Source organism: Panthera leo, chromosome F3, assembly GCF_018350215.1.
Source record: "Panthera leo isolate Ple1 chromosome F3, P.leo_Ple1_pat1.1, whole genome shotgun sequence".
Classification (NCBI taxonomy): Eukaryota; Metazoa; Chordata; class Mammalia; order Carnivora; family Felidae; genus Panthera; species Panthera leo.
In genome coordinates, this window is record NC_056696.1 from 1,406,300 (window position 1) to 1,419,844 (window position 13,545).

The window sequence follows — 13,545 nt, forward strand, 5'->3', positions numbered from 1 at the left end:
CTTTGTAAAGTCTAAAATGTTCCCCTGAAACATAAAAATACAAAAAAAAAAAAAAATTTAATGCTTTTCAGCTTTTAATTAATACAGCAGAAGTCATAAGGCAACAAATCTCACTATAGCACATAAAATGTGAGGTTTTTGCCACATTTTTTAAAACAGAGGATGTGTTTAAGAGCCTTTGAGAATTACGATCCTATAAAGACAGAGAACCTACCTTAAACTTTACTCTGGAATAAAACCTAAGCTTGCTTACTCAACAACAAGAAATTCTTTCACCACAAGGTATAATCATATACAACGTTCTAAAGCTAGAACTTGAAACCTTTCTAATCTCAACACCTAATTTCAGTTTGGAAATATGTGCAAATAAGACTTTTTTTACATGAAAATAATACAAGCATTTGAGCAGAAGTCATGCCTTTGGTCTGTGAGGTGCCCCAGGTGCAGTCTCCTATAGAAATACAGAAATCCTACTGAGCAGGTGTCAGACTCCTAAAGGAGATACTGTAAGAACCCATTTTTTTTTTAACTCTGAAGTTGGCTCACTTTTTTTTTTTTTAATTTACCTTGAGAGAGAGAAAGAGAAAATCCCAAGCAGGTTCCACAATGTCAGCATAGAGCCCCATGCAGAGCTGGATCCCACGAACCGCGTGTGATCATGACCTGAACTGAAATCATGAGTTGGACGCTTAACCAACTGAGCCGCCCAGGTGCCCCATGCCCATTTTTTTTTTTTTGCTAGACTCCCCAAACCAGAAGCTCAGACCATCAGATATTATCTTACAGCAGCATCATGGAACAACTAGAAATAATGAGGACACCTCTGCAGCACTGGAAGGTAAAATGTCACAAATTTAAAACTTAAATCATCATCAGGGCGCCTGGGTAGCTTTCAGTGAAGCCTCCGACTCTTGATGTCCGCTCAAGTCACGATCTCGGTTCGGGAGTTTGAGTCCCGCATAGGGCTCTGTGCTGACAGCGTGGAGCCTACTCGGGATTTTCACTCCCTCTCTCTGCCCCTCCCCGACTCACACCCGTACACCTGTGCGCACTCTCTCTCTCTCAAAATAAATAAATAAACTTAAAAAAAAAAAAGACTTAAACCATGATCAGGTCAATTGAGCTTTTTAATTTTTTTTTTTTCCAACTTTTTTTTTTTATTTATTTTTGGGACAGAGAGAGACAGAGCATGAACGGGGGAGGGGCAGAGAGAGAGGGAGACACAGAATCGGAAACAGGCTCCAGGCTCCGAGCCATCAGCCCAGAGCCTGATGCGGGGCTCGAACTCACGGACCGGACCGCGAGATCGTGACCTGGCTGAAGTCGGACGCTCAACCGACTGCGCCACCCAGGCGCCCCTCAATTGAGCTTTTTAAAATAAGCAATCATTTTCTTGAAAACATTATCTGCAGCAGGGCTGTATGATGAGATTTGTTCAAAGAGAACACCAAATAGTTGGAAAACACATTTTCCAAGTCATTAGGGGTAAACAGGCCATCACTATTTGGTTTTAAAGCATTAACGGGAACGTGAAGCTGCACATACATCACTCAAGGGTGAAGTTCTTCTCTGTGCTACCTTGTCAGACTGCCCTGCCCACACAGTGGCCACCAGGCACATCAGCTATCTAGATATATTTAAACTAAATAATCTTTTTAAAATTTCAGTCCCATTAGTCACATGCCAAGTGCTGAAGCTGCAGGTGGCTGGTGGCCCCCATGCTGGCCACAGGGACACGGGACATCCATGCCCGAGAGAGGATATCTACCAGAGACACATTCGAGTCCTCCGGCCCTCCATGTGGTTCTGCAGAATACTGTGTGCGGTTCTGTGTGTAGTTTTGGTTTTTGCTCTTTTTTTTTTTTTTTAATTTTTTTTTTAAATATTTATTTATTTTTCAGACAGAGAGAGACAGAGCATGAACGGGGGAGGGTCAGAGAGAGGGAGACACAGAATCTGAAACAGGCTCCAGGCTCTGAGCTGTCAGCACAGTGCCCGACGCGGGGCTCAAACTCACGGACCGCGAGATCATGACCCGAGCCGAAGTCGGCCCCTTAACCGACGGAGCCACCCAGGCGCCCCAGTTTTTGCTCTTTTTAATCTACCATTTTGGTAGTAGGTACAAATGTTTATCAAGTCATATCTGAATGCTTTCACAGTTAGCTAACCTCTCTCATAGAAATATTTCTGAATATATGCTTTCTTTGAATGTAATGCTTTCCAAAATGAAAGTATGAAAAAAGATATCCGATATAATTTCAAATAGCTGAGAAATTTTGCTTTTAAATTATCTTTATCTGATAACCAAATACAACGAGGATGGCTCACTTAAAAAAAGTGACACTCAACCTGCGAACAATTCGTTCTTCAATGAGGGAAAATAAAGTGTCAAGGATGAAACATTAATCCGTTTCTTCTTACCAAGTTGTAGAAATTATCAGAGAATCAGAGACACTGTGGTGGGTATCTGGAAAGGAGTGTTAATGATCTCGCCTGCTCTGCTGTACCCTATCATTACCCCTACCCTCTCAGCGTTTGCCTACTTATTTTTAGTTAGCCTACTAAAATGCACCTTCCCCTTCTGGTTTTGGGTCCAATTATCACTTCATGTCCCACATGAAAGTCACTTGATTCTCTACCATTTGGTGAGAAAATACACAAACACATTTATCTGTACACTTTTAATATAACACTGTCTAAGTAGCCAGCTGTTATCTTCAGAATGTCTTTAAGGGCAACGCATGGAACGTGTTCTTAACGCCACAGAGCTACACACTTAAAAATGGTTAAAAGGGCAATTTTTGTTATGTACATTTAACCACAACCAAAAAAAGCACATCAAGACAACGGTCTACATCCTGCGCCGATCCAGCTGTTCATATGAATCCCAACGCTTGTCCTAATAAATTGGGTTAAGATTTTTAATAACTGGTTAAGTGATAAAATGCAAAACTTCGCTCAATGCTAAAATTAAAATCCAAGTGCTGTATATTAAAAGCCAGAGAGGAGAAATAGATTTAAGAAAATAGGCTCATTTTCAGGCACCCCAACTATTACAGGATAAAGACACAGAGAGAGTGGTGTTACTGAATGAACACCTGCCTCACGTGGTTACGTGACACACAGGCCACAAACGTCTGAGGTGGCCAGTCCTGCAAATCCTGCACGAGCTCTTATCTAGCACCTACCCCAAGCTGGGGCTTCAGAAACAGGGACCCCGCTCCTCACAACCACCCCGAGAGCTGGTGTTACCATCGTCCCCATTTTACAGATGGTGAGACCGGGAGACGAATCACTTCTCAAAACAAGAAGGTAGTTCTGGTCACAAAGGGGGCTGAGCAAACACCGAGGCTCTGGCTCCAGGCTGGTGTGCATGGATGGGAAGAACCGTACCAGCCTCCAGGGCCAGCAGCTCTTTACAAACTGGTCAGCCGGTGTCCGGCTGCGACAAGGAACAGTCTCCTGTTTTGTTTTTAAGCAGGCTTCATGCCCAGCACGGGGCTCGAACTCACCACCCTAGATCAAGACCTGAGCTGAGATCAAGAGTCGGAGGCGTACCCCACTGGGCCCCCCAGACGCCCCAAAACTCTCCCAAGTTTTAAGAAAGCCCAAAGGATACCGTGAAACCATCCTTAAGAAATCACCTTGCAACAACCAGTACTGGTCTTGCTCCTTAATTTGTAGGAAAATTCAGAGACAACTGCAGAAGTCACTTCCAAAGAAAGGAAAACGTAAATCCCAGGATACAAATTTTAATTGCAAATTCCTTCACCCTCCCCCATGGTCCATTCACATCACAAACCTGACTTCATAAGCCGGTACTAAACTAAAATAGGGTGCAGGACACCGCGCACACTCTAATTCCTTGAAGCCTCGCGGGCCGAAACAGCATCCCAAAGCCGTCGAAAGTCAATTACCAAGCGCAATGAACTAAGTCGGCCGAGGCAGCGAAAGTGAGGACCCAGGTGGGCAGCCGGGGCACAGAATTTTCTACTCTGCACCCGTAACTGCGAACGACCGAAACGCGCCGTCGCTCCGTTCCGCAGACGGTGGAAAGTTGCCCGCTCCTTTGTCTGAACACGGGAAGCCCTAGGAAAACACCGCGGACCGCAAAAGCACCCCTGGACCCTGGGAGAGGCGCGAGCACAACCTCCTGGGGGTGGGGGTGGGGGTGGGGGTGGGGGTGGGGGTGGGGGTGGGGGGCGCGTGCACGAGCCCGCAGCCCAGCCCCCCCACCCAACCCGCGGGCGCCGAAGGGAAGCGCCTCGGCGCTCCTGCGTCAGCCCTGCGGCCGCCGGGGGCCTCCAGGGTCTGGGAGAGGGGGAGGGTCGGGATCAGGGAACCCGCCGGTTCGAGGCTCAGAGGAGGGGGAGCAAGGGGCTGGGGGCGGAGGGCCTGGGGCTCGGGGGGCTCAGAAGTTCGAGGAGCCGGGGGCTGGGGGGTGGGGGGGGGGCCTCCGGGGGGGTGGGGGCCGAGGGCCGAACGCGCCGCGGGCACTCGGGTCTCCAGCGACCTGACGACCCCCCCCCAACCCCGCGCGGGCGCCCTCGCACACCAGGAGCGACAGGCAATCGGACCTCAGCAGGCTCCGCTTCACTCCCAACAAAAAGTTTTTAAAAAGACAAAGCACCCGACAGCCGGGGGCCCCAAGTCTCGACGCGCGAGACCCGCACGGGGTGAGGACGCAGGCGGACGCGCCAGGAAAGTTTGGGCGGTTGCGCGTCGGCGGCTCCCTGCCCGCAGGGGTCGGGGGGATGGGGGGGAGGGGGCGGGTGGGGGATGGGAGAGGGGGCCGCGGCCTGGGGACTGGCCGCCCGCCCGCGCGCTTACCGGCATCATGTTGGACCCGAACCTCATGGGAGCCGCGGCCCGAGCCGAGCGGGGCGCCCGGGTCTCGGGAGCGGGGGGCGGCGGCGCAGGGCGAGGCTCCCGGAAGGCGGCCGACCTGTTGCGAGGCGAGGCGGCCGCGGCGTCGGCGGTCGGCGCAGCCCTCCCCGCGGGCGGGGGCGCCACCGAGCCCTGGGCCCACCCCCCGCGGCCCCGACGCGGCTTTGTCTCCTCAGAGCCCACGACGGCCCGCGCTCCGCCCCCCGCGCCCAGCGCGCGCGCTCCCCCCACCCCGCGCGCCCTCCGCCCCGCCCCCCGCGCGCCCTCCACGCTCCGCCCCCCGCGCTCCCCCGCCCCACCCACCTCCGCACGTCTTGTGAGGGCGGGGAGGGACCGGGCGCGGAGGACGCGCCTGCGCAAGAGCGGCGGGGTTCCGCGTCCCACCGCGGTGGCTCGCGGCTGCCCGCCTTCACCTTGGTCATCGCCCGTCGTCCAGTGTAGGACTCAGGTCTGCGTGGCTTTAGGTTAGACACGAATACACTTAAAAGTGACTCCCAGGGTGGAGCCTGCGTATTCTTATCGCAGTCACAATAAACAAGCCTCCAAAACGCCTAAAAGTGTGTGGAGCGACTTCGGAGGGGCCGCTTCTTTGCCGCTCACGCGGGTCGGGGACTCGGCTCGTTCCCCCAGCCCCCGATGGCGGGCCGTGGGGGGCTGTAGGGCTCACGGATGCTAAGGTGGGGGCAGCCCCGGGGGGAGGCGCGATGTCCGGAAGGGTGGTGCAGTCCCGGTGGGGTCACCTCCTCGGGGGGCGCAGCCCGGAGTGGGGGATAGCGTAACCCCGGTGGGGGGGGTCACGCTCCGTGGATAGGGGGCAGTCCCGGATTGGAGGGGGGGCGCAGCCCTGTGGGTGAGGGCACCTCCTGGGGGGAGCAACCCTGAGTGGGGGATGGTGCAGCCCCCAGGGGGGTGCCGTCCCGGTGGGGTCACCTCCTGGGGGGGGAGGGCGCAGCCCGGAGTGGGGGATGGCGTAACCCCGGTGCGGGGCGCTCCCGCGGAGCCCGGCCTCTTCCAAGAGCCTGAGAAGTGGGGTGCGGAGAGCACCTGCCGGCGCCTGGCCTCCAGGACCACACACACACCCCCCTCCCCCACGCCGTACACCCGGTCTCCACACCTGGCAGTAGCGAAGTGTGCTAATGCCATTAGAAAGCAGACTTCTCCAAACCCGAGGTTCATGGTCCTGAGTTCAGCAAAGAGACTCCACCGCGTGGTTCATTTCAGCACGAATTTATGAAACTTTGGCCACGTGTTCTGAGTGCAGATGTCCCGAGTGCCACCGACGCATCAAACAGAACTCGGATGGACGGGAAAACCAATAGCGAAGTAGATCAATAGCCAACGATTACATGAATTACCAGTTCGATTATAAGGACAGAATTAAGGGGGTCGGGGGAGGAGCCAGCAGCTGCTGTTTGGCAGATGGTGACCAGGCAGGCCGCCTGAGCCACCTGAGCCCCACCTGAGCCACCTGAGCCTGGCAGTGGAGGGAAGGCTTCCGGGAGGAGGGACCGGCAAGCATGAAGGCCTCTCGGGGAGCCCACCTGGCTGTTCTGGGACAGCTGCAGGGACCACAGGGGGACAGCAGGGTGACCCAAGGGCCGTGGGCGTTCGCACCGGTGGGCCAGCCTGAGGGCTTTGGCCTCGCTCCCGCCCAAATGGAGAGATCTGGGGAGGTGTGGAGCAGATGACCTGACTCCTGTCTCCGAACCTGCGCAAAGCTCTTGGGAAGTGGCTGGGGCAGGACCCCCTGGCCGTGCTGAAGGGGGTCAGGTTGGGGTGTGTTTTGAAGGCCAGCCCCATAGAATTTCCTGACAGGTTAGACACGGAATATGAGAGAAAGAAGGCAGGGAGAAGTCCAAAGTGTTCATCTTGGGGGATGAAGCCCATGAGTGGGGCATCACACCCTGAGGGCCAGCACGTTTGCGCACAGGGAGTCTTTTCTGGCAGCCCGCAGCTCATAAAGGGACCATTTAGCACTAAATAAAACACAAAAAAAAACAACCTCCTATTACACTGGTTTTCGTTATTTTCTTGCACACAAAGAAATCTCAGAAACAGCCTAAGATACCAGGATCCACAGTCTTCTAGAAAGAGAATTCTGGGCGTTGGTCCCTAAACCTCCAGTCCTCAACAATGGAAAAGCTGTCTCTATCCCCTGGCAGCAGGTCACATGCTACAGTACCTTATATTTAGCACGAGCATGGACCGTCCTGACTTATTAATTAAATGACCAAAATGGAAATAGAAGCAAGGAAAGGAAATCTGTAATAAGAAGGCGCGGTCCTACCACTGTCTGTTGTCACAAAAGCCCTTGCCAAGGGCGCAGAGGGAAGGACACAGGGGCGGGGCCAGCAGCTGGCACCTCGCCCGAAACTCAACTCCCAGGGATGAGAACTCCCTGCTGCCTGTGTTGAGGGTTTGGTTTTGTTTGTTTGTTTTCCTTTTTTTGTTTTTTTTAATCATAGAAGCGTGAAACCAAATAAATCTCGTCTCCGCTTTGGTTTCATTCTCTCGAATGCCGTGCAGTTCGTGTCTGGCTCTCGGATGGGTTGCTTTGTCCCTTCCAAGTTTCACTTTGTTTACTCCCGCCCGCGCCTGCCTGCTCAGTCCGGGGCCTCTCCCCGCTTCTCCCTGCTCTGGGATTCCGTCCGCAGCCTCCAGAGATCAGCCCAGGCTGGGTGGTGTAGCACAAGCTCACCTCACCCCCAGTGCGACTAATTACCTTCTGGGCCTGAGCGCCCAACACCCTCAGCAGGTCCAAGCCTTGCACTGCTGCCCTGTCTCGGAAGGTGAGGGTCCTCCTTAGCCCCTGCAAGGCCAGCTCCCGGGCCTGGCACTCCTGGCCACCCTCCTGTGTCCTTCGAGACTTTCTTCCCACTGACATTCTTATGTCTGTATTTTGCGAGGCACTGGTCTGCACTCTAGAGATACAACGGCAAAGGGCACACACACTCTGACGTCATGAAGCTCGTGTTCTAGTGGGGAGCTAGACGGTAAAAGAAGGGGGGGGAAAGCGACCGGTAAACCTAAGAGAACATTATCTGTTTAAGACAGGGTGGTCAGAGAGGGCATCTGAGGACAAAGGAGGGGGGATTCAGACTTCAGGTGGTGGGAACAGCAAGGGCAAAGGGCCTGAGGAGGGGTGTGCGGCGTCCTAAGCATCAAAAAGGTCAGCGGGGCTGGAGCCGAGAGACCGAGGAGGGGAGTTGTCAGATCGGAGGTGGAGAAAGCAGCCGGCCTGGACCACGTAACACCATTTAAGGTTCCACCAAATGCCCTCCCTCCTGAAGCGTCAGAGTCTCCATTTTTCCAGGTGCCTCACCTCCAGACTTAGTCCTGAAGTCCTCTCGAGACAACCATGATTCAAGAGTGAGATGGGGCCCAGGCTTCCGTCCGAAGCCTCCTGACATCTATCCATGTTTTTCCCTTGCCTTAAATACCTTCCCCCTTGCCGTACCTTGACTCATCTTTAAGTGCCTACCTAAACCGAAGGCCCTTCCTTCTCTGGAGGTCATGTTTGATGTTTCTCAAGCAGAATTAATCCAGATCTCATCATATTCCGTGGCCATTTATATATATGCATGGATATATGAATATGTACACGTGTATACTGTTTGCTTTTTTATTTATCATGGGACTTACCACATGATATAGAAAACATGACATAGAAAACAAGCCACCTGTCACCCCAAATTGACTCGATGGCAAAAACCATTTGCTATTCATTTATTTGTCTATCTTCAGCCCTAACATTGCGCTTAGGGCATAGTAGGTCATCAATAAATGTGGAATTGATGGTACCTAAATAGCACCATCGTAGGCTTACCTTCTCGCTTCTCTCTGCGGATTTTGTTCAGTTTTGTCCCCAGCTCCCGCAGGAGCCTGGGGAGGGTCTTCCTGGGTGTGTCGTCTCACCCGAGCGGTTGGCAACTTCTAGGCCAAATCCGGCCCCTCCACCCGTGTTTGTATTGCCTGTGAGCAAAGATGGCTTCCACACTTTTCAACCGTCGGAGTCGCGGGGAGGAAGCAAAGAAAGGAGATGTTGTGACAAGCGAAAATCAGGTTCAAACTTCAGGGTCCTTAAGTAAAGTTTTATTGGAACACAGCCGCTCTTACTTGTTTCCATATCATCTACTGCGGCAAGCAGGACTGAGTAGTCGTGATGGCAGTTGTGTGGGCTGCAAAGCCTAAAATATGTACCATCTGGCTCCTTAAAGAGGAAGCCCCCCCCCCCACCCCTGCTCTAGCAGCAACAATGACCTTTTTAACAGAAGTGGAAGGGTGTCACTGCCACGATTAACAGTCTTCAGTGAGGCAGGTGGGCCTGTGATGGGCAGGATAGAGGGTCGAAGGGCACTGGGGTCGTGCTCGGATGTTTATTATACTTTTCTGTCTTCTTGTGTTTGCTCTAACTTCTAGATAATACAATGTTTTTATTATCTGTTCAAGGGGGAGGGGCAGAGAGAGAGGGAGAGAGAGAATCCAAAGCAGGCTCCTGGCCCAGCATGGAGCCTGATGAGGAGCTCGAACTCACCAACAGTGAGATCACGACCTGAGCCGAAATCAAGAGTCAGACGCTCAAGCGACTGAGCCTCCCTGGCGCCCCAAGATAATACGATGTTTTCAAAACAGAAGAATGAAAGCCTTCAGTTGCTGTCCAGTGCTGTTGGGACAGCATGCTGTTGACGTGGCCTCCGAGGCCCTGCCTGAGCTAGCTCGTGCCTGGCCTCCGAGAGTTAGGGTCCGCAGGACCAGCCACGTTGTGCACCTCCCTGTGTTCCTGACAAAAGACTCAAGCTTGGTAACTTTGTAGGACACTCTCGGGGCTTCGAAGACATCTGTCTGTGCCATTGGCCGTCCCTTGATTTGTTTAAATAATTCCCTGCCTGACTGACGACTTATGGAGCAAGGAGCTCGCGACGTCTTACGCTCCATTCAGTTCTCTCTCCAGCACCTCGCCTCCCCTTGTGCAGCTGGCCTGTCGGCCCCAGGCCTCCCCTGAAACAGCCAAGGTCACCAGGGACCTTCATCTCATGGGTGCAGTAAACACGTTCAGTCTCCGTCTTCCTTGGCCTTCCAGAAGCACGGAGATGTTGCCTGTCCCCTCCTCGCGATACACACTTTTCACTTGACTTTGGGACAGCGCTCCGGTGGTTTCTTCCTCCTCCCCTGACTGCTCCTTCTCTTTGTCTCTGAAGGGCGTGCTTCCTCACCAGCCTTGACCTTGCCTCCCCATGGATTGAAGTTTTGTGTGTTCTTCCTGGAAGTTTTCTCTGGGCTCCAGAAATGCGCTGCCGAGCGCGACGTCCCAAACTGCATACAGCCATGGAATGTGCCGGTGCAGCCGAGAAGCTAAGATCCTAACTTTTTACGTTCTAATGCCAGTGTGCTTAACATACAGCGTTAGATTAGTTTTAGGTGTAAACTGCTAATTTTAATTAGTTTAATGTACATGGCCCCGTGTGGGTCGTGGCTACGATGCTAGACCGCGTAGGTACGGAATACGTCCACCGTCACAGAAAGTTGCACTGAACGGGCTGGGGACCCCGTCCAGTCATGTCCAGCTCCCGCTGGACGGTCCTCTTGGCCATCTCAAAGCATTGCAAGTGCGACTTGTCTAAAACCCAATCCATGGCCCCTCTCCGCAGTCCCGGGCTTCTACGGTATCTGCACGAGTGTTCATCCGTTTTCTCAGGCCAGACACGCCCAAGCCATGCTCGACGTTCTTGTCCTCGCCTCCGACACGCATTCTGGCCGCGAGCTCTGTCCACTCGCCGTGTCCCCAGGGACACCACCAACCGCCATCCTTCATGCTACCACGTGGGCTGGGGGACGGGCCGATTCCAGCCCCTCCTTAACGCCTCGTCCAGGCCCTGATTGTCTGTCCCCCCTCCCCAGGCCCCTCCCACTCTGAGACTCAGCTACAGCGTCTTTGCCCCCCTGGTGCCCCCAGTACAGGCTGCAGCATAGCCCCAAGGACCTCGCCTGTCACCACTGCCGCTTCAGACTGGTTTGCATCACCAGTGTCATTCAGTTAATGTGTCTCTCCCACAGGACCGCCAACGGTAGAGCAGGGACGCATCCCTGTTTACTACTGGCCCTTCACTACCTAACACGGGGCCCAGGACACACTAGTGCAGGGTTAGCGTGCGAACAAAAGAGTGGACGATGAATGATTTGGTCTGTCTGTAGCTCGTGTGGTCAAAGCCACCGCAGTAGTCAGCTTGCTTCCGTAACGGAAAATCACGGACCAGGTGGCAGAAACTACAGGGACTTATTTTTTCACAGTTCTGGAGGCCAGGAAGTGTAAGACCAACGTGCCCACCAACGGTGTTCCCAGTACGGGGGCCCCACCCCCCGTGACTCACATAAGTGTAATTATCTTCCAAAGGCCCCTCCTCCAAATGCCATCACGCTGCGGGTTAAGGCTTCAACACGTGAGTTTTGAGGGGACACAACTAGTCCATAGCAGCCAATGTTCTGGGGCGCCTGGGTGGCTCAGTCCCCTAAGCAGCCAATGTTTTGTACGTTTTCCCAATCCCATGGCCACAGGAGGTTCGGGTTGAAGGGGACAGAAGATCCACGGAACCGAGCCCACTGCTGGAACGCCACTTGCCCGTGGGGCAGCGTCCGTGAAGAACTGTATCTATAATTCTAACAGGGCTTGAAAATAAAGAAAATCTCCTTGATGAGATACATTTCAGAAGGTTAAGTTGAGGCTTCACTGTGGACGGGCAAGAGACATCTAGCTCTAATGTGCAGACAATAGACGCTTCCACTGAGAAGGCGCCACGAAGCCCGTGGCCATCTGCAGAGGCTGCCGTGGCCTCTGTGGCCCCGGCGCAAAGGAGCCCTTATTCTACAGTGAGAAGTGTACATGCATTTCTTCCTGGTCTCTCTTAGAATATTGGAATACTGGCGGGGCACCGGGGCGGCTTCTGTCGGTTAGATGTCCGACTTCGGCTCAGGTCATGATTTTGTGGTTCAAGAGTTCAAGCCCTGCGTCGGGCTCTGTGCTGACAGCTCAGAGCCCGGAGCCTGCTTCGGATTCTGTGTCTCCCTCTCTCTCTGCCCCTCCCTTGCTCATGCTCTGTCTCTCTCTGTCTCTCAAAAATAAATAAACAGAAATAAAAAAATTTTTAAAATATGTTTCTTCTGGGGCCCCTGGCCAGCTCCATCAGGGAACCACGCGACGCTTAATCTCGGGGTCGTGAGTTTGAGACTCATATTGGGTGCGGAGATTACTTAAGGAAATAAAGAAAACTTAAAAAAATATATGCTTTTATTTATCAAAAAAAAAATAAATTTACATACAGCTTTTCGGGTTAACTCAGTAGACACTACCGAATGTCTGATATGAGCCGAGACCTTCCTCGGGCGCATCTGTGTGGAATGAGGTCCGCTTACTGAGGCGAAGGCGTGACTTTAAGAACCCCGTGTGCTGGGAGTCTTTTCATCGCCACGGCAGCCATGAGGCTGTGCTTTTATTATCCTCATTTTATGAATGAGGAAGCTGAGGCCCAGAGAGGTTAAGTGACTGGCCTGGAGTGTCCCAGCTGATGAGTGGCAGAAGCTGGGATTTGAGCCTAGAGTCTGTGTGTGTTGTTTTTTTAAATTTTTTTTTACATTTATTCATTTTTGAAAGACAGAGAGAGAGCACAAGCAGGGGTGGGACGGAGAGAGAGGGGGACACAGAATCTGAAGCAGGCAGATGAGGCTCTGAACTGTCAGCACAGAGCCCGATGCGGGGCTCGGACTCATGAACCACAAGATCATGACCTGAGCCGAGGTCAGACACTCAACCGACTGAGCCACCCAGGCGCCCCTAGAGTCTGTGTTCTTAATCACTATGCCGCTGACCCTTCACTGCCCTGCTGCCCTTCACCCCTTCTGTACCTCCACTCAGGTGCACGTTTTCTCATATAATTTTCACCAACTTTACAGGGACGTACGATTACGTCCATCGTACAGACAGAGAAGCTAAAGCTTTGAGGCGCAGACTCTCTGATCCACTCAGTAACTACTAAGAACCACACATGCCAGGACAACCCTAGGCCCTGGGGAAATCGCGGTGAGACAGGTGGATGCCACCCTGCCCTGACCTCTGGATGCTCTCGCTCTCACCGAGGGTGACAGATGATAAACCAGTAAGTAGGACATGTGCTGGGAAGGAATTAAGACGATGCCGTCGAGATCAGATGAGGTAAGTGTTTTAGAAATGGAGGTCCAGAAAGTTCCATCTGAAGGCATGGCATTTAAAGTGAGATCTGAATAAGGAACCGCCCTCAGCAGACTGGGATGAATGGGCCGGGCCGGGCAGAGGGAACAGCAAATGCTAAACCCTGGGGCGGAAGTGAGCCCAGCGCCCTGGGTGCAGAAAGCCCAGGGCGGCTGACGGCTGGTGGAAGATGTCACCCCAGGTCGTGTAGCTGATATCCAGCCGAGCTGATGGTCGGATCCATGCCTGCCTGAGGCCACACTCTGCGCCTCAGCAAACTGCCCAAAGGAATGAGCACGACATTCCGTCTGCTGTCATGGCCTGCTGTGTTTTTAAGTTAACTTGGGCAGAACCCCAGGAGGGGAATTAAGAGTCAAAATAGAGGAAAGCCGCACGCGGAAGGGCTTCCCTCGGACAGGAGACACAAAGACAAACGAAAT

At 53.1% G+C, this 13,545-nt stretch overlaps 1 protein-coding gene across 1 annotated transcript in view; it reads right to left on the bottom strand.

The window, feature by feature from the left end:
- The window catches only part of TP53BP2 (tumor protein p53 binding protein 2), a 53,391-nt gene extending 48,347 nt beyond the window's left edge, over positions 1-5,044 (bottom strand). Inside the window, 1 exon segment of the mRNA XM_042926272.1 lies at positions 4,831-5,044. Coding sequence (XP_042782206.1) covers positions 4,831-4,857 — 27 coding nt within the window. The 5' untranslated portion in view covers positions 4,858-5,044.
- Between the last annotated feature and the right edge of the window lie 8,501 nt (positions 5,045-13,545).